The sequence below is a fragment of the Camarhynchus parvulus genome, chromosome 2, assembly GCF_901933205.1.
Source record: "Camarhynchus parvulus chromosome 2, STF_HiC, whole genome shotgun sequence".
In the NCBI taxonomy this organism is placed as follows: domain Eukaryota; kingdom Metazoa; phylum Chordata; class Aves; order Passeriformes; family Thraupidae; genus Camarhynchus; species Camarhynchus parvulus.
In genome coordinates, this window is record NC_044572.1 from 89,901,086 (window position 1) to 89,927,150 (window position 26,065).

At 39.2% G+C, this 26,065-nt stretch overlaps 1 protein-coding gene across 1 annotated transcript in view; it reads left to right on the forward strand.

The window, feature by feature from the left end:
* Positions 1–26,065, forward strand: part of GALNT12 (polypeptide N-acetylgalactosaminyltransferase 12) — a 47,909-nt gene that overhangs the window by 19,458 nt on the left and 2,386 nt on the right. Inside the window, exons 5-9 of the mRNA XM_030971371.1 lie at positions 1,586–1,703; positions 7,672–7,848; positions 10,411–10,542; positions 17,622–17,735; positions 24,295–24,450. Coding sequence (XP_030827231.1) covers positions 1,586–1,703; positions 7,672–7,848; positions 10,411–10,542; positions 17,622–17,735; positions 24,295–24,450 — 697 coding nt within the window. The remainder of the gene's footprint in view (positions 1–1,585; positions 1,704–7,671; positions 7,849–10,410; positions 10,543–17,621; positions 17,736–24,294; positions 24,451–26,065) is intronic.

Below are 26,065 nucleotides of genomic sequence, written 5' to 3' on the forward strand. Positions count from 1 at the left end.
CTCAACATTGTATATTTAGTAGAGGTAAGAGAATAGAACAAACTAGGCATCTGGAAAATGGGAATGGTAGACAAGATCCTGATAGCTGAGGATCTGCCATGTTCAACCTAGCCCCATCTGCTATGGAAGTTCATGTATTTATGCAGTTTATTGAAGCAAATGAACCTGTTCAGCATTTTTAATACTATCATTTTGTTAGTACTTTTATCTGTTATTGTATAGACCACAAAAAATTGAATTATTAATTTTTCTTAGTTTTTTGTAAGTTGCTTATCATGGTATTAATACCCAGTATTTCACAAATATTAATGTATTTATCCTTAACAGAATGAACTTTTTTTTAAATGGGAAAAGTGAGGTAGTAATTGAGTCTTTCTCAGCATATATTAATCCATGCCTTCCTTCAAAAAGAAACATCCAAATAGAATAAATGTTTTAAAACATTTAGGTCAAATATGATGCTTTTTTTCTTCTTGATAAGAAGAATTGTCTCTGACATGCCAAGAGGAAAATGATGAGGGATAAAGTTTCAGGGTAGCCTGAGGACTGTGAGCTCGACAAGTGTCTGGAGAAAGCAGCAGTGCTGGGAGTGGTGTCACCAACAGCTTGGTTTGGAGATATCTGGAGGGAGACAGAAGGACTTGACTGGTTATGGAGTTTATTTTTCCTTCTGTCTTGTCTCATCTCATTCCATTCTTTGAAACAACATATGACAGTGTGAGACGGTGTTGCTTCAAAAAGAAAACTGGTAAAATTAGTTTTGACAGATTAGGAGTAATTGATCATTCATCTCGCTTTTGTTGATATTTACCTCAACAGCAATTTAGTAAAATTCACATAATGCCAAATGAACTTAGTTCTAATCACCATTATATACTTGACACTTCAAAGAAAGTCATCCTAAGACTGTAAACAATAGGGAACAACACTGAACAAATACAAATTCATGTGTATGTGCAGACTCTACCATAATGGAAGTGTACATCCCTTAAGTGTCCTGGCACTGTGGGCCATGTGATCTTCAATGAGGACCCAGCCATGACTCCTGTTTCTTTTTCCTCAAAACTTAGTAAAAAATTTAAGAACACACAGATGGTTTCTTTCTTAGAAAGAAAACAAATCTCCTTAGGGGCTATATTTACTTAAAAATTAAAATGTGAGAGTTTTTTTCAATTTATATTAGTGGGATCAAGAAGGTTGGTTTTAATTACTAAAGCACAAGTATTTATTTAATTATTGCTTAAGTAAAATAGATAAGGATACAGCACTTAAAATTTCAGAGCCAACTAATACAGTTCTGCCCCAAAGAAGTAATGTTCTGTTATGTGAAGAGGCTCTTCATTTACATACAGACACTGCAATTGGAAAAATTTATTTTAACACAATATTTTTACATTCCAGTGTTGTTTCAGGTAAGGTTTTTTAATACAAAATTAAATTCAAATGGCCTCATAATAATTGATAAATTTCTAACTGTTACTTTGTATCCAGAAAAGACTGAGAAAATAAAAATATATTGTATTTTATCTGTTACATTGCTTTAATTTTTTTTTATTCAGTTCAGAGCTACTATTCTCTTTCATAGGTCTCCAACCATGGCAGGTGGATTATTTTCTGTGAGCAAGAAGTACTTTGATTATCTTGGTTCCTATGACACAGGAATGGAAGTCTGGGGAGGAGAAAACCTTGAATTCTCATTTAGGGTAGGTGGCTTAATTGAAAGTTTCTTTTCCTCAGAATACAACAAGTTCCTGTTTCTTTCTTCATGCCCTTTTACTTAATGAGGTAGCTGTAATGTAAGCAAGTGCTAAGAAGGGAGTGTTTTGGAAGTATCTTGTTCTTGCACTTCAGGATCACTGTACCTTTCTTCCAAATAGCTATTTTAAAGCAATTTTTAAATACATGTCTTTATTTTGAGCTCTAGTATAAAATGTAAAAAGGGCTGTGATACAAGTGGGTGAAATTTACATCCTGCAGCTTGAAGGAGGTCATGGAGAAGAAGATTTGTAGTGCTTTGATGTGACTCAGAGTTCTTGCTCTGGTTGATGGAGCAAGCAGTTCCCAGTGGGGCAGGAGAAGGCAGCCCCTGTACTAATTTTAAGCCTTTGTTCTGTTTCACCTCAGAAAAAGTTTGTACAAAGGTTATACAAAGTGGAAGATCTCCAGTAAATGTAGAGTTGTGCCCACAGGAGGCATGACCAAGTGCTCAGGTGTGAGTCAGATAGCTGTAATGGAAAGGATTTACAGCTGGAAAAGAGAGGAGACACAGGACAGTCCAGCTGATCAGCAAAGCAGAGTTCTCCTCTGCTCAGCTGTTACCAGTGCTGATTCCCACTGAGCATTGGCTACCTATGGTTTATGCCAAATCATACCTAGCTCATTGAAGCCATCCAGTGGTGATGTAAGAGGGATGCCTCTTTTGGCTTTTATGGAGTTCACAGCTTATTATCCTGAATTACCCTTGTCTGTTCTGCCCATCATCTCTTATTTTTGATGGTCATGTTTGCATTTCTCTGAGTCATTGACTCATGGTACAGGAGGATTTTTGGATTTTTTACCAGGTGACAACAGATTTCAAGGTTAAATAGCATTTTAATGTTACAAACCCACTTTCTTGAGAAAGGAGACATCAGCAGACTGTCTCTCTGGATGTCTGTGTGTTAACCAGAGAAGCATGGAGTCCTCCTGGCTGCTGTTACGATTTCCTGCTGCCTGTAGTGCAGAAATCGTAGATAAGAGAGTATAAAAATAAGGAACAAATATTTTTAGGAATAACAAGCACAGGCTTAGAGTTGATATGGTTTCCCTCTGGAGGGAGACTTCTCAACTGGAAATGCTTTTCAATCTGAGTTCATGACCACCTCCTTTTTCACCTAAGGAACAGTTTCTGGCACATAAACCCAAAAGCAGCCTACTCAGTAGTCTTGGTCTAGTTCAGCAGGCCTCCACCTGAAGGGAGAAGCAGTTGACCCACCTCCATCAGCCCTGTGCCCCTCTGAAGCAGGAGTCTCTGGTCTCGGTGTACCCAGAACTTCAACTCCTTGAAGAAAACCTCTTATATGGCACATTTGGCATGCAGTTCTTGGCTTTCTGCTCTTTTGTCTTGCTTTTGGGGAGACCAAGGCTTGCATGCAGCATGACCCTTCCTTTTGGCTCAGAGTGCCCCAGTACCAGCTGCTGCTTTAGGCCCACCCTTCCATTGCCATTGACCTCTATGAAGGTCTGGCAGCCAGTCTCATTTTGTACGTCACTGGTTCCCCTGAGCCAGGGCTCTGTGGGGTGCAGCAGCATGTAAGAGCAGTGCCTTTACTCCTTCAGCATGCAGGACAGAGGTCTCCTCATGGGAGAGAGGAAGCCTCAGAGGTGGCCTAGCACACAGGAGAATCACAAAGGGAGCAGCAGAGTCCCCAGGAGAGAGCACACAAACACTCTGCAAGTGTTTGTGCCAGCACGTAGGTGTAGGTGGTTCAGGCGACTCCTGGGAGACAAATGATTTAACAGGACAGGCTCTGCAATGGCCAACAAATATGCCTGGCCAATTTTCCTAGTGCAGATTGCCAGTAGCATCTGGGTATTTGTACGCAACATGCTTTGCTCTGTTTGATTTGGAGCCCTTGTACTTGTGCTCTGTGTGGAGGGGATTTTTGTGGAGCAGAGCAGAGTGCTACAATGCTGTTTAACTGTGTTCTTTTGGCTGCCTACAGTGTTCCAAGAGGTCGGAAGGGATAAATCATTGTTAGTGTTGTTGTCCTTGTGTTTTCTAAACCTGTCAGACCTGAAAATTAGGAGCAGAACTACTCAAAACCGCTGTAAATTAATTTATTGTTGCTCTCGTCTCTGAAAACACCACTCTCTCCCAATGGCATGAAAAGACTTGTCCTCAAGCCTCCTCTTTCTTGCACTTCGATTATTCTGAGCTGAAGAAATTCTCTGTGGTTTTGAGAGGTGCAACAAGGACAAAGCTTTCACTAAAAGCACGATGACTAAGAGAGATGGAAGCTACGTGCTGAATGCAGAATTGAGTCAATGTACCTTGATTTTGGATTGCTTAATGCTATTTGGCTGGATAAGATTTCACTTCATGGGCATAATGGGCATTGAAACTCCTCTTTCTGAGGGATTCAAAACATGCTTTTTCATCTTCTCCCTCTTGTACTCAGAGCAAAGGGAGCCTGGTTGCAGCTTCTGTTCCCTCTCTGTTCTTGGTCCTGCAAGTGGTGCTGCAATGTAAGTTTGTTTCTGGACCAAGGCTTAATATGTCTGTGGTCTGTCCTTCAGCCTACCATATGCAAAAAGGCCTTTCTTCTCAGAAATGTTACTGCCTATGAGCCTGGGTGATACAACTCAGAAGACCTGGGGTCTTCTCTCTTCCAGTATTTTTGTATTGTTTCTTTTTGTCTGGATCTGGAACTCTGTCTTGTGTTGAGAGCAGCCGGGGTGAGTCTGTGTGTCCGGGCACCGCTCCACCCACCCAGCTTCCAGCAGATTGTGCATGAGCACCACACTGGGGGCTTAGCCACAAGTTGTCAAGACAACATTGCAGCAGAGAGAGAGCAGCAGAAACATAGGGTTTTCCACATTTTGCCCTTTTTTAGGATGTAGCATCCTTTCTATGTTTTTTATTTCTTCCAGATAGTCTTAAAATGTTAGAATGAGCTGGTAGAGCTTTTATTCTTTAGTATTCATTGACCCAGCACAAGGTCAATTGTCCAGAGACCCTGACAGGGACAGTGATCCCAAGGTGAGATTTTGAACATTTTCTGTAGGTTTTCATAATGCCACCATCTGCCTCTGAAAACAAAAGAAAATATGCCGATAGTCTGCATGCATCAAGATGAAAGTGAAAGTGAAAAAAGGAATGTCACCTTGTTTTCTTATTGAAGTGGAGGAAAAATGTGTGCTTTTATAGTGAGAGCTGTGAGTTACCCAGACCTGGTAAAGAAACAGATCTACATGTACGTGAGCTTGCAAAATATGCATGAAACCTTATGTGCTTTTCTGTTAGAGAAGGTTGAACTAGTTTTATAGAGAATCTTCTGCAGAACCACTTACTTAGCATTTAGTAATCAACTTTAGTTTCTCTATTAAATTCCTCGCTTTATTTTATGGCTGTTCATTTGTACCTGGTTTTATATAGAGGTCATAATTTTTCCATTAAAATGAAAGTGAATAAACCTTTTGAGGAATTGTTTAGCTGAAGTATATTCAATTTTCTTTTGTAATAGGATGACAAGATAATTTTTGTACTGTTTTTATGAAATACTTAGAATTTAATGAGCATTGCTTAGCAACCTACAGTTATTTTTTACAGAGCTTTAATTATTAAAAATTCAGCTGTTATGGAATTCTCTTTTTGTCATCAATTTAGCAGAGGTATGGTCAGTTTGTTTCATTCCTTTGAAATCAGATTTTATCATGGAAGAGCTGAAGCGTGTGCTTCCTTCTTAACTACATTTTTATTTCAGTAGTCTTTATCATCTGTTCCTAATAACTTTTTTTAAAGTAGATAAATAAAGGTGAATTAATAATTCTTATGTGGAATATAACATTGGAAAATTTTAAACTAATAAACTTATGGCTCTTAATATTTGCTGACAAATCTTGAATGGTAAATTGAAGCTTTAAAAAATAATTTTGAACGTAGAAATAATAATTATGAAAAATTTTGTTTTGAAATAAATCTCAAAAAAGGAGGTTGTAAAGTGAAAGTGGATAGTTGGTTTCATAGCAGCTTTCAAAATGGCAGTAAAGTAACTTACCTAAGAAAATATGCAATTTGTTTAAAAGATTAGTACAGAATTCTAGATTTATTGTATAATTCCTTTACTCATCTTTGTTCAAATGACAAATATACTGCTTCCCTGAAAAGCAGCAAAAAAGAGGAGAGAAACTTCATGTGGAAAACAAGAAATTAAAATTTTAAATCCAGGAAGTAATAATTATCCAGTAGTCCCTATAACTGATTAATGAATTACCTATATCTTTAAAGAAACTCTCTGTTTTAAAAGTAAATATATGTATTAGAGTGCTTACACTTCAGTTAAATACAGCATTGTGCCATGCAGAATGTCCAATGTTGTTATTCAGAACCAAATCAATGGAGATATCACTCATTGATTTCCAAATTTAGAAATTTTAGAGAAATTCTAAGTAACTTTAAAAAAATCCCCTGAAAGTTAGCAGTCTAAAACCAAGTTCTATCTTGTGTGAGCTGAAAGCCTTTATCTTTATAGATCCCTAAAACTCCCAGAGAGAGGTAGGAAAAGTCCCACCACTGATCTTTGGCACTGTTAGCAGCAGAGCTTTTATTTGTTACCTCATATCTTTCACTCCTGCTGTATTTATTTGTATAGCATGTAATTAAAAATGTATGTCTTATACAAGAAGGTTGTCAGGGAGCAAACCTCTACCCCTTAAGCCTATCCCAGCTAATTTCCTTTGTCTTCCATTTACAAAGGAATGATGAGCTGCCACTTACGCATGGTTGAATACATGAGGAGAATTCTAAATCTTTTATGGAAAGTCCATCAGAGCCATTGGTGACAGCCTCAAGTTAGTTCAAATACAGCAACATATCCGGCCTTCCTCCCATCTGGCAAAATTTCAGAAACCTTGTTTCAGGCACCCTTCAGAAACAGGGCATCTGCCATGGTGTGGTCACACACAATATTGAATAGGAAATGCATATCTCTGCTTTCCTTTCAAGTAATCAAACTTGAGATCAGAATGGGTGATGGGAAAGTGGCTGTGTAGATGAACTGCCAAAAGTCCTTGGTTTTTAAAGGAGAAGAATGTAATTACAAAAATGTGTACATAGTGCTGAGGCTAATGGATCCACTTGATGGTTGTTTCTGGACTTTATCTCATGGGCTGTACATTTCTCAGCCTGCGGAGCCAGAGAAGCAGGAGCCTGAGCACAAGGGCAGAGTGATGGTTTGCAGGGACATGCCAATTCCACATTTGGGTGCAAGTACTTCCTTGGCATCAAGCAGGAATATTGGTTTAGATAGGGGAGGTTGTTTCATTGTTGTTGGTTGGACCATAATAAGTTATAGAAGTACTTTGCTTTTTCTTTTCATGTCTTGGGTCTGGGGTACTTTTCCCAGCTTTCCAATGGAAAAGGTTAGTGAGATTTTATCACCAGGCACCTATGCCTCCCTTCTAGATTGGTGAATGTACAAATGGGAAGCTTACCTTTGTCAAGTCAGCTTTCTAGTAGAATATATAGATGGTATATAGATCTATAGATTTCTGGTAAGAATTAGTTATCAGTTACTGGTTTCTTTCTGAGATAGCTATTTATGTGGTTAATTTGGAAAAGTAACATGCTTCTTTTGTCTTTTAATTTTTTTTTTAACAATGCCTGCATAACTTGTATGGTAGATCACATCTTATCATGAGAAAATAAAACTAAGAAAGGAATATTGCACTCCAGATAAAAACAGAGAGTGATTATCTCCTTGTGAACTCAGAGCAAATTACTAAGAGCAACAAGGATGTAATTTTATCCAGTTTAGTCATCAAATGAGACACAAAATTATTGTATGTGTTACTTGTAGTATGGTGTGGTGTTCTTGAGACGGTGTTGTTCTTACACAGGTTTATTGTTACTATATCCTTGAGCTTGCAAAAGACAAAATTAATGATACACACTGTCAATTCTTTGCTCAGATATGGCAGTGTGGAGGAAGTCTTGAGATCCATCCTTGCTCCCATGTAGGTCATGTTTTCCCCAAACAAGCCCCATACTCACGGGCCAAAGCTCTGGCAAACAGTGTGCGTGCAGCTGAAGTGTGGATGGATGAATATAAACAACTTTATTACCACCGAAACCCACACGCTCGCCTGGTGAGTTCAACTCCATTGTTCCTGGAATTTCAGAATTTGTTTTCAACCTACTAACTATTGACTAAGCTAATATTTAACATGAAGTGCTTTCTATGTTTATTTCTTATTCCTTCTGAAAGTTTTTCTCAGACATAGAATAAGTGTATAATTTTTAGTTCTTTGGAAAAAATTTAAAATTCTCTAAGAGTACAAGCTGGCCCAATCTATGTCAATAATAAGTGAATAAATGAAAGAATAATATGAAGTGGGGTCATCAAAGCAAGGAGGAGTTGTTTAGCCTAAAATGTGTACTTCTGTGAAATGGCTGATCCAGGACTATCAATAAGAATTACACAATTAATGAATGCAAATCAACAAGTTTCAGTGGACAGTAGACCTTCAGGTAAACAGCATGGTAATAATATTTTGAAAATTACCTGTCTTGTGATAATTGTAAAACTTCAGACTGATGTAAACCAAAATAGATTTTTCTGTTTGATTTACTGCTGCACCATGTTTGGTTAAAAAAAAAAAGCAACACACCAACAAATAGAAACCAAAATCAATATTGAAATGATTAAATTAATTAAAATCAGTCATGGCAACTCTGATGAAAATGTTCCTAATAGAATGTTTCAAGTATCAGTTCTGTCAGTTTTGGAGGTTAAGTTGATGTTTTTATTTTCCTTGAAATGAAAGTACAAGATCATTGGTTGCAGAATTTTTCAGGAAATTATTACTGTGAAAACTGAATATGTCAAAACAGTAAAGCAGCGTGCAAATTCGTAACTTGGACGTATTTGTTGTTAGGGGCCTGAAGGCTGGAAAACAGTAACCCTGGAATGTTCTCTCAGTGTCTAGAAATGAATTAAATGAACCTCTGTCACAAGGTCTGAAATTCAGACCCCAATCATTGCCTGCTGTTGCTTGTTTCTGGAGGTGCCTGATCTCCCCAGCATGATCTCTTTGCATGAAAAGTTTTCCAAACGCTGCCTTTTTGGTTTTGTGCCTGGAATGGGCTGCTGGGCATCAGCCTCTGGCTGCAGTGGATCAGACCTGAGGGACCAGTGTGGGGTACAGGAAGCCCCCCACTCATTTGCGTGGCCAACTCCAATAGATGCAGCAGGGGAAAACTGTCCTTGAAAACATGAGGCTTTTAAAAATATGCTGGAGGATGCTGGAGAAGATGAATTTGATTAGCTTTCATCTTGTGTTTGTTTGGATTAAATTGGGTGATTAGATCATTATAGTCCACACATTTGTAATAATTGGTTTACTTTAATGTCATAAAAGCCATTTTGGTTTTATTATCGGAGTCTGACTTGGAGAGAAATATGGGATTCGCCCGTAGGCAACGCCAGCCTGATTTCAGCTTGTCATACACAAAAAGAGCAATAAATGCTGACAATTTTTCTTGTAAAGTGCTGGGCATCTTATGTCTGTAATGACAGAGCTTTAACTTTAAAGGATATTTGTGTGTTAGTACTGAAAGTTTCATGTCTTGGCTTATTGTAACACAGTGGATATAAACTGAAACTCATGAGGGTTATTTTTCCACATATCAAAGCTGCTGCCAATGAACTTTGGTTTCCATAATGCTCTGTGCACCACTTGTTGCAGCAGTTGAGCTCAGACCTTTTTACTTCATCAAACCCAAATATTCAGTTCTGTAGCATACAGGAAAATGATTGATGTTATGGCTGCAAAAATTGGTTTCATGAAGTTTCACTTCAAGATTAATGTTCAGACCTCAGAGCTAATATCTCACACTGTTTGTTTATTCAAACAGGCATCTCTGTTTTACATCTGCTTTGTGTTTTCAGTGGTATTTCCACAGCTCTGAGAAATGCAAATACATTTGTGGTTTGATGAAAGACTGTGTCAAGTGACCTGTAAAAATCTGGGGGTTGCAAACACTCTCTCATGCCTGGCTATCTGAAATCCCTAGCCAATATGAAGATAGGTTTTTGAAGACAGACGTAAAAAGACATGGACGCTGCTCCAATCCATAGACAGGGAAAAGTCTGCAATGAAAGCTTTTCTCTGGAGGTTTAAGAGTCCCTACTCCCCACCCCCCAAAATGGTGAAGTTCAAAGGATGCATTAGCAGATTTCACAAATTTCAAAACTTAAGTGTAGAACTGTACAGGTAATTTGCAAATGGATAGTGTTATAATTTAAAGTCCTAAAGATTCATTCACTGCTTTGGAGATTTTCAATTATCTATCTAAAGGAAGTTTCATTTTCCAGTACGCCTTCTCAGTCTCCAGCAATCTGTATTCAAGGGCTTCCTCGCTTGCAGATTTAGGGAGTTTTCTTAGACAAACTGTCTTCTAGAATATTTTAAAGTTCTACTTGCACAGTTCCAATTATTTTTTGTCAGCATTTAACAAATGTAAGGATAATGAAATCAAATCCAGCACCCAAACATGGTGATTTTTCCTGGCTAGAAGTCCTACTCATCGCTGTAGCATACGGTTCCTAATAATGTATACAGATAATTTAAAAGAGAGCATCTGTTCTGGATTTTTTTTTTAATTTTTTTTCTTTCTTTCCTTTCTTTATTTTTTTTTTCTTCTTTCAGGAACCATATGGAGATGTGACAGAAAGGAGACTTCTACGAGAGAAGCTGAAATGTAAGGACTTCAAATGGTTTCTGGAGAACGTGTATCCAGAACTTCACGTACCCGAGGACAGGCCAGGCTTCTTTGGAATGGTATGTGGCTGCCGAGAAGGGAGCCTGCTTGCAGTTCTCTGAGCTCTCCTACTAAGTCAGTGTGAAGGTGTTTTTGTGCCTAAATCCGTTTGTGATTTTGGTAGAATTCAGTTAAAACTGGAAGGCTTTAAAATGTGGTATTTATCAGAATCTTTATTTAAGGGAATGCTGTTTATGAAGGAGGTCTGTGACAGAGTAGGAGAACAGGTAATGTTGCTGTTGATGTCCTTCTAAGTGACATCTTGGGACTGTTAAAGGCAGGAAAAGATGAGATTTTTATTTCTCGAAATGTTGCATAACAAAAAGATAACAATAAAGTGTTTTATTTTACTTGTTGAATTGAAAGGAAAAAGAGTGTGCTTTGAAACATATGTTCATACATTTTATCTGATGAAAACCATGATGCTCTGGTGATGGGAAAGAGAGCTGGTGCTAAGTGCTTCCAGATCATAGGGGATTCTGTATATTAAACCAACATGTTAATTTTTAATCTGGAGGTCACTTTAGACCAACAAGGGCACAGGCAATAGGTTCAATCAGAATCCTCTTCTCTTTTAGGAGCCAACAGCTCTTTATGCTTTTTGCAGCTTACAAAAAAATATAAACTATAGCTCTGTGTATATTACATTACTGTAATCTCATCTGGAAGGGATGAAGGCAGAGATGATGCAGCAAGTAGCTGTTTCCTCTGAAAAATCACCTGATACTAGCTGCACGTTAGGAACACAAAACTGCACCTTTCCACCAGGCAAAGATGTATCAAATACCTTCCTAATTACCAAATGCCACATTGACTTAAAAGTACTTTTGCTGGTAACTCAGTCTGTCTGCAGATCCAGCTAAGCTGCATTCCCACACTGCATCATCACATCCAGCCCTTGTCTTCCTGCCATCTGCCCTTTCCCAAGTTACTCAGGCTCTGCTGAATCTCCTTCAGGAAAGGCAAAAAAATCTGATCTCTGTGGACATACAAAGCATTCAGGAACAAAGTCTCCCCACAGTCTGCCCTAATAGCTTTGTAACTCGTTGAATGAAAAAGATGCTAATGTGGAAATGTTGTGGTTTCCCCTGGGGAGCTGTGGGAGTTCCCCCAGGGAGGGCAGCAGTTGTCAGAAAAGCCCTTAGGAGCCTCTGGGAGAATTGCCAGCCCCTTCCATTTGTCATGGAGCTTGCAGGAGACGTAATATCTCTGTGATCACTGACATGAAAGGTGCTACCCACCATTATCCAGTACCTTGAACAAACCCTGGTACAAATAAACGTTGGTTCTGTTTTTGCTCTTTTGTGCTGGATTGCCACTGGCAAGTTCTGAGACAGTTGAAGCAGTAAGGTATTATAAGACTTATCTTCCAGGAGCATTTCGGGAATTGTATCCTTCCCTCCATCTCCATCCTTCTCCCTGCAAAAGAACGGGTTAGACTGGTGCCAGTGATAGTGAAGAGAAGGGATTTGTGCAGTTTCTTTTATGATTTAATTGTCATCTTCTGGCAAGCACTTGACAGTACCTAGAAATAATAACTCTTGTTCAGAGCTGCTTGAGGTATCTAGAGTGTAATTTAGGTGTGCTCTATATATTTCTCTAAAAACAATTCATAAATGCTGTCATCTAGTTGTGAGCATAATGAGAATACACCATTTTTGGGGGGGAGGAAGAATTTAAAATGTGATGGAAATATGGTTGTACTCTGAGAAATTGGGAGTGCAGAAACGACACCTACTGATTCAGCTGATTTGTGGATATTGAGTCCCATCTGCTAGCTTCAATGAATCACTGATGGTGTTCTTTACTCCCGCCTTAGCTGTGTAGGGCTTTTCTGCTTCACAAAAATACTGTATTTAAAAGTGTCAGCTTTGATAACAGCTCAACTTAGTGTGAGGTTATTTAATTGTTCAAGGAGAATACAAGGGAATATGGAGATTTTCACCTCCCTTAAAAAAATCTTTTTACTTTTGAACTGAAGTTAAAAATATTTCTAAGATTACCTATAAGTCAGCCATGTGTTATTCAAATGGAGTCAAGAATTAATGAGCAGCATTCAGTGCTGTGCACTGGCAAGCAGCTTCTTACGCTACATTTTTTTTCTTGATACGTAGATAAAAATATCCATATTACCCTTGGTTATCTAAAATGCTAGCTGCCTCAAACTTTACTTAAACATACTGAATTATGAACCTTTTTGCCTGAGATATGATTGCATTCCTGCGAACTGCCTGAGACCTATAAAAGAGATAAATATCTTCTTGCTTCTCCTTGGGCTTCATGCAGCTTTGGAACTTTGTTGGACGTGAACCTTCTGCCTTGAATAATTTCTTTGGGGGTCAGGAGGAAGTAAAGATGGTAGACACTCAGTGGGTTAAAATAATAAGATGTCAGCACTTCTGGAAAGGCTGATAATGCCTTTTAGGCTTTGGTGTAGCACACTGATGTCTTTTTTTTCTGGCACAGCCTCTGATTTGGCCATCCTTGAGCATGCACTTATGGGAGAGTACCTACGAGTAGGTAGGTGTGAAATTGTAACGAGACTTGAGCCCCAGCTCTGCACAGATTGCCCACCTGGACAGCAGAGACTGGGTCAGCTCACAAATCCTAACTACCCTGGGAAGGGATGGTGTGGGAGTCTGTAGGAAGAGCTTTGAGCCAGCTGGTGTGTTCAGCATTGGTGTGGTGACATCTCTGCATTGTGCAGCTGGATGAGGATAGAGGAGCTGGGCAGCTCGGTGGTCTTTTCATGTTACCAGTGACTGTGGAAAGGCACAGCTGCAAAGCAAGGGAGTGGTCAGGGCTCTTCTCTCTTCTGAGGTATGTATTAAGTATGGCTGGCATTGAGGTGCATATCCAAGGATAAAGATTATGATCAGTCAGTGAGTTTGGCTTTAAGTTTGGCATCAAGATTGCTTTTAAAAAAAACAGTGGTGACACAAAAATCAGGATTTTACTTTAATTTTCTGTAAGTTTGATCACTTGGTGGTGAGACCATACTATGTTCCGACATGATAAATTTTTCTTTGTTCTTCTCAATTTCTAGCTGATATTTCTTTCAGCTGAATGTAAAGCGACTAAGCTGATAGATGTCTTGTGCTGGGGACTTTCTATCTGGTCTCTCTTTCTGCCTTCTATCAGTAAAGGCATCTGTCACTGACTGAGTCAGTTGGGAAATCAAAAACTTGAATTTTTCTTTTGACAGCTTCCTTCCCCATTTTCCTTCAAGAGCATCTCATCTTCATTTTCAAGTGCTCAGTCATAATTTTATTTTAAATTAGACTAGGTATAATCTTAAAAAAATTGGAAGGAAGATTTTAAACTATGCCTTTAAAACTATGAAGAATTTTGTTTTGCTGCACCGTGAAAGAGAATTTAAAATTATTTAAATTATCTAAAGAACACATGATATGTATGGACAGGTTTGCAGAAGAACAGAGCTATGTGGTTTAAATTACATAATCAAAGATATTGCATGACTTGTGCTTCAAGTTCTCAGAGGTATCAGGGTCCCTTCTCTAAGGTATACCACTAAAACTGCATTATAATCCAATTTGTAGAGCTGCCACTTGAGGTTGACTTGGTAGCCAAGATTAGGACTGACTAGACCTGGAGACCTTATGCCAATCACAGGAAAATATGCACCACTTGGTTGGCTCTGAAAAGCCTGTGAAAACTAGGCAGAGGCTTTTTAAAAGGAATTTTTGGAAGAAATTCAGGTGTTTGGTAGTGAGCACACCATTGCTTGAGCCACATGCTTATAGGTTTTTGAGCTTCCCAGGGAGATTTGGGCTTGCTAGAGTGAGCCAATGAATCCAACAGCAGTGTGTCACATTCCTTTAGAGGATTTTAGTCATCAGTCTTGTATGCCCTTTTCAGCATTGCCCTTAAGAATTTAACAGGTGATATGAAAATAGCATTTACTCAGTAATATAATTTCCTGTGACTGCTTGGATTACCTTTGAGGTAAAAGCTGATGTTTGATCAGTACTAGTGAAGCTGTCTGGCTTGCTGCAAATTCATATCTTACTGCATCCCACAGTGTCATCTGTCCATATCACTAATAGATCAGCTCCACTGCCACTGGCAGAATAAAGAGGATTCTGATCTATTTCGTGAATGTAGAGAAAGGTTGGCAGGGCTCCATTGGCCATACTTATCAACTAATGTAATGAAGTTTTAATGTCAAAAATCTGTTGTTGATAGCTTGTTTTCAATGGACTTTATCAAACTAAGACTTATTCATAGAATGCCAGCTATATTGTGTAGGTATATGCAAGTGTCCAGATATTAAGAAACAATAGATTTAAATATCTCCTAGCAGTAAGGGTTAAGGTCTGTGGTGAATGTCTCAGTAGCTGGTGTTTATTACCTATCTCAGCCTCCAAACAGTGGTAACTAAATTGCACATAGAGTGACACCTTTAGTTTCAATAGCAACGTTTCAATAGGATGCAAATGCTGTAAAAACCCACAGCCAATAGTCCTGCACGGGTACATTGTTTTAGATCTGAACAATGTGTTTTAATGGCAAGGTGATCAACATTTTTTCTTGCTTCTGTTTCTCTAATGCAGCATTCTGAAAAAGAATGAAGGTAAGTTACAGAGAAAATTTTGTTCTTGTTGCATGACTTGTTTATGGTGGATGTGGGTATAAACATAGCTTCAGAAATTAGTGGATGATCACTGTTTTGATAGAGCTCTTGCACTCTTGCACATAAAAGATACTTAAACTGTATATTTTCATTTAACAAGAGAAAAATATTTCACAAATTCTCTTACACTTTTTTTCTGCCTTGGAACAGAGGGCAGGTGTGTACCTTTGTTTTTTGGGTTTTTTTAATAAATGGTGCTGCAGTCAGATTTTCAAAATTTTCTATGTCATTTCAGATCAGGTAATTTAAAAGGTTAGAATATACTATTCCCACTAATTAGGTCTTGAATACCTATTGGACTTCCTGATGAAGTGTGGGCATACCTACCAATGTCTGACAAAATAAAAGAACCAGGTGAACAACATGGACCACGTGTAGGAAAATGTCAGCATGTATCACAAGCATTTATGCATGAAAGCAAAAAAGGAAAGAACATACATGGTAACATCCTGGAGCACAGCCTCATTTTCAAACCATCTGAAATGAAGCTTAAGTTTAGTAAGCTTTTGCACATCTTTTTGCTGTGTGTATTTGGGCACTGAGTAACATGCATATGAGAGTTACTGTAGTTCTGAGAGTTACCAATGTCTGACAAAATAAAAGAACCAGGTGAACAACATGGACCACGTGTAGGAAAATGTCAGCATGTATCACAAGCATTTATGCATGAAAGCAAAAAAGGAAAGAACATACATGGTAACATCCTGGAGCACAGCCTCATTTTCAAACCATCTGAAATGAAGCTTAAGTTTAGTAAGCTTTTGCACATCTTTTTGCTGTGTGTATTTGGGCACTGAGTAACATGCATATGAGAGTTACTGTAGTTCTGGTGGTGCAGGGCATTTTCAAACAGATTATGTAAAATTTCCCAAAAGGGAGCTCACACTTGAGCATATGCCAGAGGCTCATGGCAAAGAGCACTAGTGAAGTCAATGGGCTGCCTGGAAGGGCACCATGGATAAGGGCTTTGCTGTCCTTGGAGCCAGTAGACAGTCAGGCAGAGTCATATGTTGTTAAACCTACTAATGGGAGACCCTCTGGTCCTGAAGACAGCTGCTGACAACAACAACTGTAGAGATAAAATTACCATTTTAAGTAGTTATGACTTTTAGGTTGATATTTCCTGATGTATAATGTAGAAACATGAGAAGCTTATTGTTTGGTTTATGTAGTTCCATGGCAGTGTTAAAAATAGTCTATGTAAGACATTTCTCTTTCCTGTTTTTCTAAGTGTAATTCTTGGCTTCCATTAGGAAAGTAAACAAAATGTTTTATTTTGACTGTTCAAGGAGGGTTGCAGTGGTCTAATGTGGGAGTGAGCACAAGGCAGTGCAAAGATGTTGGGTAACACTAAAAGTAGAAGTTGGCAAAGCAAACATATATAGAACACGAGTATTTAATTTTCCAGCTTGTGTGGTTTGCTCTGTGGTGGGTTTAGGCCCCACAGGGTTTGTCTTGTTTGTTTAGTTCTAGCCGCTTGCAATCCCTATGTGTCCACTCATTTTCCACATTAAGAACTCAGGATATGATTATCATGACTAGGGAAGAAAAGTGAAATTACACCTTGCTGAACTAACTCTTCGGAGATTTACTCTGCCTATTCTTTTTGTCTGTGATATAATTACACTCAGTAACAGGGGCATTCAGCTTCTTGTTTACCGAACCTATTCTGCTCTGTGTGTTTTCAAATTTGGTTATGTGGCTGATACCAGGAATGAGTGGTTATGTGATTGTTTAACTTATTTTCAGTAACTTTTGCCTCCTGAGTACTTAAATGCAAATCCTTGTTAACTAGCCTAGTTTTTAAAATTAGCTAACTTAATATTTAAAAATTTTATCTAGAAGTTATGCACCTCTTCTGTCAGAGATCAGCAACATGAGTAAAGAGCATTTATTATCACACCTAGTATCTCTTTCCAAAAATATATTTTGCCCACTTTCAAGATTTCTGATCCTAAAATCTGTCTGCTTGTTCTGCCTCAAGAGGGTACTGGAGTCCTTTTGAGAACAAATCCTCCTAACATTTCCCATTTGACAAACTGAGAAAAGTATGTAGTCATCTTTTCATAAGAAAATTGAACAAGTAGATCCTGGGGGAAAAAGGCATGGAAGACTCTTTTGTTCTGCATGAGTTGCTGGCTTGTTGGGTTTCAACACACTTTTTCATAGTTTCTACCCACTTCCTTTGCAAATATATTGGAACACAGTGTCATTCCTAGGGGAAGCCATCATGTGTGGCTGCTTCAGTGCTCAAAGTCAAAATGATCCAGTTTTATTTCATATTAGTCTGAGAGATGTTACCATTGCATCCCTTTGATCTATTCCAGTTGCTTTGCACTAGCTTTGGGATGGATCTCAGACCCCAGCAGGATGGGTGTAGTGTGACTACAGAATATGTTCCTTAGTTTAGACTAATATTTTAAAATGTTCTTTTGTTTTGATTAGCTGAAGAATAGAGGAATGGAAAACTTCTGCTTTGATTATAACCCTACAAATGAACATCAAGTAACTGGACAGAGGGTCATACTCTACCCATGCCATGGCATGGGACAAAATCAGGTAAGAATAATGTTTTATTTTTATTTTGACTAACATTTATGGCTGTAATGTAAGGAAGTATGGTAAAGTCATTGCAGTAGGGCTGAGAGAATGTGTTGCCACAGTAAGGTGATCTTAGTTTGAGTTTTGATTCTTGCACTAAATGCTTTTTATTTTGATGTATCTTCAGGTCAGATTTTCTTCATTCTGAGGATGTGTCTACCCAGCCCAGGGAACTCATGCATACCTTTATTATGCCTTTCCACAGAGCTCATTAGCAGGGGTTAATAGCACGTCAGTGCAGCTATAGTGCTCATAGGCCAGTGTTCACTCATCTCCAAAACCCCTCTGAGCTTCTGTCTGACCATGCCTCAAAAGTCCTTAATTACATTGGAAACCTCACCTAGTTCCACCTGGGTCTGTCATCATGTCTCTTCCTCATGGTGCCTGTCTAACTACCCAAGAGGTTTTAGACCACATCTTTTCCTGTCCTTCTACAGAAATGTCCTCCTTGCTTGGGCTCCACAGTCCAGGACAGCAGGGGTTCTCTTTAACACTGTCATTCTTGCTGTCTTGTTTTTAACTTCTGAAGCTGAAAATCCTGTTTTCTTTCTCCATGTTGACTGAACCTGTGTGCAGCAGTTGCTAGTTTTGATTATTATAAGCCGCTCTGCATAATGCCATTGTAAAAGTGTTATGAGGCGCTGTGTGCCAAGCTAGAATGGCTGGTTTTGCATAGTTTTGAGTGACCACCTTCCAGAACTGAAGTTTGATGTTTGATGCGGGGCACATACTTGCCTGTCTATCTTGATTTTTGGCTTCTAACCCAGATTAGAGTTAACAGAGTACTTGAGATACGGTCTCATCAGTGCTGAGTACCAAAGGTCTTGTGAGACCTCTTGTACATAACCCTGTGACAGCTTGGGTGGCTTGACTGTTTAGGTACTTTTTTAATGAAATTAATCCAAACATTCAGTTAGGATCGTTTGGAAAAAGGAAAAAAGGGAAAACAAAGTTTGGAAAGAAACCAGAGATGTGACAGTTAAGCAGTGCATCTGCTATCGTTCTGAACTCTGCTTTAAAAAAAAAACCATAAAAGCTCAAGGACTGTAAAACAAATCTGTATTGTTGAGAAAGCTTCTAATAAAGCTTCTAATATGAATTGGACTTCACATGAGAAAGGGGAAAGAAAAAGCAATGCACCTCAGATCTTAAAAGGAAATAGATTTGTTGCTGATAGCAAGTTTATTGCCTAAAGTATTATAACTATTATTTAGTATTATTTATTAGCTCATGTCTGGTTTATGTCTTAGGTTTCATAATATTTTTGTCCTTAAGGCCAAGATGCAGGGGAAGGCAGGGGGAGAATCTTGGACCATAAAAGCCAAAGGATCTCAATACTGACAGATGTCACTCACCCTGTTTACTCCCTCAGTTCAAATTCTTGCAGAAGTTTAGAATACTTCTATAGATCTATAGAGAAATTAATAATCAGATAACCCAGTCACGTCACTTTCTTATAAGTAACATTGATTTTGTAGATTAAGATATAGGATTACACGCTAACATGCCAAAGGTATTTATAGATATATTTTTCCTTGTATTGCAAATTACAGAGAGGAGAGGGGGTTGTTTTTTTTTTTTTTTTGCATTTCTCTGAGCAAAAAGAGTTAGCTTAAATTTTATCCCTTTCCCCAAGAAAGAATAAAGAAATAAGATAAAAGGTGAAAGCAAAAGAGAAGTACAATTCAGAGATGAAACATCATGTTTTTACAGTTATCCTTTGTTTAGCTAGCACTAAGAGATTAACTGAATTTACTGCAAGATATCACATCTCTGGGTATTAATGCTCTGCCATCTCTGCTGGATGTGTACCTGCGGTGGCAGGCGCCGGGCTGGAAGCAGCAACACTCTGGGAACTGTGCAAACCGCTCCCTCTGCTGGCATCCGAGCAGGAGGAGGAAGGAGAAGTGGAGAAACCACCTGACTGCAATGTAAACCAATAAAGGAGAATATGACATGACTCGAGAGAACTGCAGAGCCTGAGGAGGGAAGGCCAAACACAGGAAATGGGTAAAACAAGATTAGTGAAATGGGCAAAAAGGCATGGGAGGGCTTGCAGGAGCCAGGGAGAAAGGACCAAGGTGACAAAGGCAGTAGTAGTTTGTGACAGAGGATGAGCAGCAGGTGATGATCAGGGCATGTGTGACACAGGGAAGAATAGGACAGGGAGTGAACCAAGCAGAGTCATTGGAGAACATTTTAGTGGAAAGGGGCAGGGTGACTGAATGTGGGAGCTGAGATACCAGCTGGCAAAAGGGGACATGAGTAGGGGTGATAGGTAGCTGCAAGAGAACAAGTGGACAGCAGGAAGAGTTGTGGGTGGGGGAACAGAGGAAGACTAAAATAAGACAAGATGTAGAAACACAAGTGAGGTGGGAAATGAAGTTGGGGTTGCTGGACTTGCAGCTCCCTTTTCTGGCTCACAATTGCTGTGAAACCTACCAGCAGGACATTTCTCTCCTTTCTTTTCCCATCCCACCACCTTCTTGACAGTCAATCTGAAAAGGTAGCAGGCTGTTCCTTGTGGTGTGAATTCTTTGGCAGATGACACTGTCAGGATCAAAACAGTCAAGTTGTCCACATTTATGTCCATTGCTATCTGCTGATGAAATGATCGTGGCAAGGTTTGGTCATCCTCTAGTATCAACAACCACAGAGTCTCAGAGATGTTTCCTGACAGCAGGCAGCCTTTAACTTCTCTTCAGCCCCCTGGAAGGGAATCCACCATCCTAATCCCAAACTCTTCCTGCCTTTTTTCTGTGAGTTTGTTCTCATCACTCCACTCATTATCTATATAGAGTTTTAGCAGCAAGCCCTCATTCCAAGCTTTGCTCCCATTCCCTGTCCCACACCACAGGCAGGTGGCTGTTTATATGGGGACAACTGCTAAACTTGTCACTGGCAACAGGTCTCCACTTGGTGACCTCTGAATATCTGTGTGCACTGTACCGAGAGGAGAGAGCACTGTGCTCTTGGTTATTTATAAGGTCCAGCACCTGCTCCTGTTTTACATCTCAGTGAATATAAGCATTCTCAGAAAACTCAAGTTCCTAGTAGTTTGTTGCTTTTCTTTCTTGAATCCATGGTCTAATTGAGAGGGTTTCTTTTACTCCTTTTGTGTGAGTGTAAGAAAACTAACTGGACAGGTTTTTTTTTAAATTAGCATGTTCCTTATCACAAGACAGTGAGGATAACACTGCAGTATTAAGAGTTGAGTGTATATGGAAGAGAGGCAGGAAATACACAAAACACTGGCTACTGATTGCTTGTACCTCAGGCTGCTTATGTTTTGTGGGAGTATCTGCCCTGCAGAGGAGAATGAAAGGTTTTGAAACTCAACACCAGTAAAGCCCTTTGCCCTTGTGGGAATGGCTGGGAAGCACTACAGAGGGAACCAATGTGTGATGGCACAAAATCAGCCTGATGTGTTAAAAGGATGGGAACATACTGACTGACAGTGTTCTTCCCAGAATTCCCATTTGGAGCTGATACATTTGACATTAACAGTGAGAGGGAAACAAAGAAGTTAGCAAAGCCCTTGGGTTTTCAGCAAAAAAGAGTATCAGACCTGGTAACCTCTCTGGTGGTTCTACCCATCAAGTGCAAACTTTTCCCTGCATGCAAAACAGTAGCCAGGCACAGAGAAGGATGAGAGTGTGTTTCAGGGTCCAGTGAGGTAGCCAAAATCTGCTGCTGGCCCCAGTGTCAGAGAGACACTGATGCATCTGAGACATATCCTGTAGATTGTCCAGAAGCCAGAGACACTGGGTAAAAGGCCTCATCAAGTTTGCCAATAGCACTTAAGGGAATCTACTGATTCTCAGAAGGCAAGAAATGCAGTAAGGCTACTAGTTATTGGGCCATGGATCAGTGTGAAAATGCTTCCTTTCTGGTGACAGAATGCAAGAAAAGAGAACTAAAAAACACTTTACCTTTTGAGGAGGAAGATATTTATTTCCTGTATTACTAGAGCTTGGAAAAGCCCAAAGCCTGAAGTATTTATTCAGTTTGAAGCAGTATAGGATAATAAACTGATTATGTTCATTGGGCAACAAGGCAGGAGTGCTTAGTTGTTAGTACTATAACTCCATTCCTTAAAGCTATCCAGAAATTAACCATTTTACTTGCTTTTTTTTGGAATCTGGTGCAAGTCCTTGAGAGACCATTCAGGAAAGATATCAGTAGTAAGAAGTGCTCTGATCTAGAGGCTGCTCCATTTATTCTTGGCGCATCTGGTACAGTCAGCAGCTTGCAAGCTTTCACTTATACAAATTGCTGAAGAGTTATTATATCTAATAAATCCCCTAACGAGCAAGGCTCTAAATATGGCTTTGTGAAAGTGGCAGCTGTAAAAAGTGTCCATCCACACACAACTGAGCAGAACTGAGGCTTTTTCTTTATTCACAAGCCATAGGATTAAAATGCATGTCTCTGTAGCTCACTGTGGTGCCCAAAGTAGTGGGTTTTCTGTGTGTGAGTCAGGTACTGAACCTGGGAATAAAGCCTAAAGGCCAGGGAGTAGCTGCTGCCTGTTAGGATAAATAATAATAATAATAACAGGACCAATATTCACACAATTTACTTTTGTTGTTGATGAGGTTTTTTTTTTGCATAAGGCAAATGTAAAAGTAGTGCAACCTACAGTGTAGGAACAGATCTTAGCAATAGGTTTCAAGGGAAAATCATGGTCTCTGGGGTCTTATGTCAGCAGGGAGACTTCAAACCTGATGTTGCTTTCTCAAAAACACTCATTTACCTTTGTGGCTTACCACAAATGAATGGTGGCAAACAGGTGAATTCTGGGGGGCAGGGGTCAGTCACTTGCATCATTGCTGGGAAAAAAAAGCCATGAGACTCCATAGGGTGATGCAGTGGGCAGCATTGGTTGGTGTATGGCTGGGACAGAGAAATTCCTGATTGTGATAATAGGAGGGGCAGATTTCATGAAACAACTATTATCAGTGTAGTCCAGATCAGAGCTCTTACACTTGGAAATGGATGGCTGAAGATTTTGTAATAGCACGGTCCTGTTTATACTGAAACCCCATTTCTAGCTCCTCATCAAGGTTATTAGCCCTGGTGGTTGTTAGGGATGTTTTTGTGGTAAGTTCAAGTATGTACATTTCTGACTTAGTACAGCCCCCTTCACAAAGCCTTACAGTCTCCAGAGGGGAAACAAAACAAAAGAGGATTCCTTCTCTCCCTCATCCTTTTATTGGTCTCTGCTAATGCAGCTGTACTATGGGTAATAAGCAATTTTCTGATGTTTATAAAACTCTCCTCTACTTTATTGAGTATAATCTAAATCAGATCTAAACACACATCCGTGCACTATAGTCATCTAAATTTTTTATAAGCTTGCTAAATACAAACAACTCTCCAACTCTGCCACTCTTTAATGAAGTCCAAAAGTTGGCAAATGTTCATGATAAGTATAAAATTTTAAGGAAGTCTTCAACCATAACTGGTACAGAAGCCAGGAGTTTCAGAGCAAGTTCATAACACTTCTGTGGAATATCGTGCAACAAGTAAAGATAGTAAATTATCTTTAAGGAAGTTTTTTTCATGTTTAAAAGCAGCTGCACCTGTTTTGCTTCAAAAAATATCTTAAAACTTTATAGAACAAAATGCTTATCACCATGCATCCTTAGTTCTGGAAACGACCATTATAACTGGAAATGAACCTGGACCAAACTCCATTTGAACTATGCAGTGAGAGGCTCCTTAGTTAAAAGTAATATTACTTTGTGATGACTGAATTAAGAAGGCATAATGTCAGGCCAGAAACTGTTTTTCATCCTATTTTTAAGGGGGGCCTAGAATGTGACAGTTAAATATTGCAGGTTGAATTTTGGAAATTCTTTAATGCTGGAATGGCTATTTTCCAGGACATTTAAGTGCTACAAGAGTAAAGCAGTGCTGTGATGAGATTGATTTTCTGTAAAATAGTAAGCAGTAGAAGTTAAGGACTGTGACGGTTGTCACAAGGGTTCTTGGATGAAGGAAGAGATGAGATCCTTGACTCCATTATCAGAAGGCTTGATTTATTATTTTATTATATATATATACTACATCATACTATACTACAAAGAAAAAGCAGGAGAGCTTTTCAGAAGCTTGCTAAGCTAAGAATAGAAAAGTAAAGAATCCAAACAAAGGCAGCTGGCCTGACCGAGAGTGAGAGCCAGCTCTGCTGTGAGCAGTCACTAAACCAAACCATCCACACCAGACCAATCACAGATCCACCTGTTGCATTCCACAGCAGCAGACAATCATGGTTTACATCTTGTTGCTGAAACTTCTCAGCTTCAGCAGGAAAAATCCTGAGAAAGGATTTTTCATAAAAGAAATGTCTGCAACAAAGGACTCTTGAATATTTCTGGCAAAATTTCCCTTCACAGCAGCAACTTTTATTCGTGAACCTAATTATAGGCTCTTAGTATATGCTTCTTTATAAACACTCTCTGTGTGCATATGAAATGACTGCTGTCCTTTGTTTCTTCTCTTGGGTTTGTAGTTTTTTGAGTACACATCCCACAATGAAATACGTTACAACACGCGACAGCCGGAAGTCTGCGCAGCCATTGATTCAGGGACTGACTACCTGACAATGTACTTGTGTCAAGAAAATGCCCACAGTGTTCCTGAAAACCAGAAGTTTATTTTCAGAGAGGTAAGTGTGCCTGCTTGGGTTTGGGTTTGCTTTTTTTGGGAGTGGGTGGAAGGAGAATTGTTGAATTTTTAAAATTTTTATTTTACTGCATACACATTGGGCAGGCCACAACACTGGCACAGGTCTCTGGGAGAAATAGGCTAATGTGGCTTCTAATAGCTGATCACAGAAACAGGGTAGCAGACAAAGAGTATTCCAGTCATAAAGAACAGGAAGATTAGAGGAAGGAAAGCACCCTTGTTAACATCAAGGAGGTTGGGAACATTCTCTCTTGCATGTCGCCCCTACTGTCTTCTGAGATTGAGGTGCTTCAATATAACCCTTCCTCAGCCAGTCATATGGCTGGCCTGCTTCTGTCTTTTCATTGACTTATTTCCCAATATTGATATTACAATATATCCCAAATACTTCACACATCACCATTACTTTGTGCTCTTTCCTGCTTTTAAGCAGATGCCTCTACATGATATTAGAAAAGTTTGTGTTTAGTAGTTCTGAATCCGTAAAGAAGCTCCTGGATGCCTGAGAGAAAATAAGCTGGATGAAAAATGATGGCCTTGGTCAGGTTCTGGAGTGTTGTTATTTGGCTAATGGAAAAGGTCACATAATATATCAAAATGGTATATTTACATAATGTGTCTGCATAATGCATCTAATCCCTACAGGCTCCATGGCTGACAAATCTCACTCTTCGGTACTACCAGCAGTGATAAGGTAGCAGGGTAAACTCTAAAAAAATAAGATGGAAGTTACTGTCTGTTCCCTAAATCTAGTCCAGACTGAAGCTCATAGTGATATTACTAAATAAAAATGTTTAAAAGGTTGACTTTATAAATGATGTTTCATTTTTAATATCGTCTTTTAACAAAATTGCTCAGTCATATTGCATGAATCCCTAAGATGATGTATATTGAAGGATCTTCAGTCACTTCAAGAAGTAATCAAGAGAACTGAACTTTTCAAATTGAGAAAATGAAAAAATTGAAAAAAATTATGGAATGCATCTGTTTCCACTGTATTCCTAACCATTAATTTCATAATCTGAGACTTCAGGAATTACTTTAAATGTTCTTTCCCATGATCACTTTGTGCCTGTGTGTGATTTGAATGTACTGCTCTGCTCCAATTCCTTTGCTGCTGCTACACTAAATCAAAAGCACTGGTCTCCACCTTTCAAGGCGAATGATGGGTGAGGTGTCAGCACCACATTTCTTTTGCTTTGTGCACAGTTGTGTCAGACAGCTATCCTTATGGATGGAGCATAATCAGAGATTTGAACAGCCTTCCCAGCAGCTTGGCAAGAATTGAGTTCTTGCGGACACTGAGTCAAAAATGAGTGAGATGGATACTGATTAATCCACTCTAAAATTTGAATTATTGTGATGGAAGCAAGAAAGTAGTTCTGCAGCTGAATCTGTCAGCAAGTCTGTGAGCAAGCACACTTTGCTGGGCATCAGGAGCTGTGGCTCAGGATGCAATTAAGTGCAACATTCCTGATGAGGGAAAGAGCAGACTTCCACAGGAGTCAGGGCTATGGACAGAAACAAGGCATTGGCATTTTTCTTTCAAAGCTGCCAGGGGCCTTGGGAATGTCTGCATGTAGGGGTGACACCCA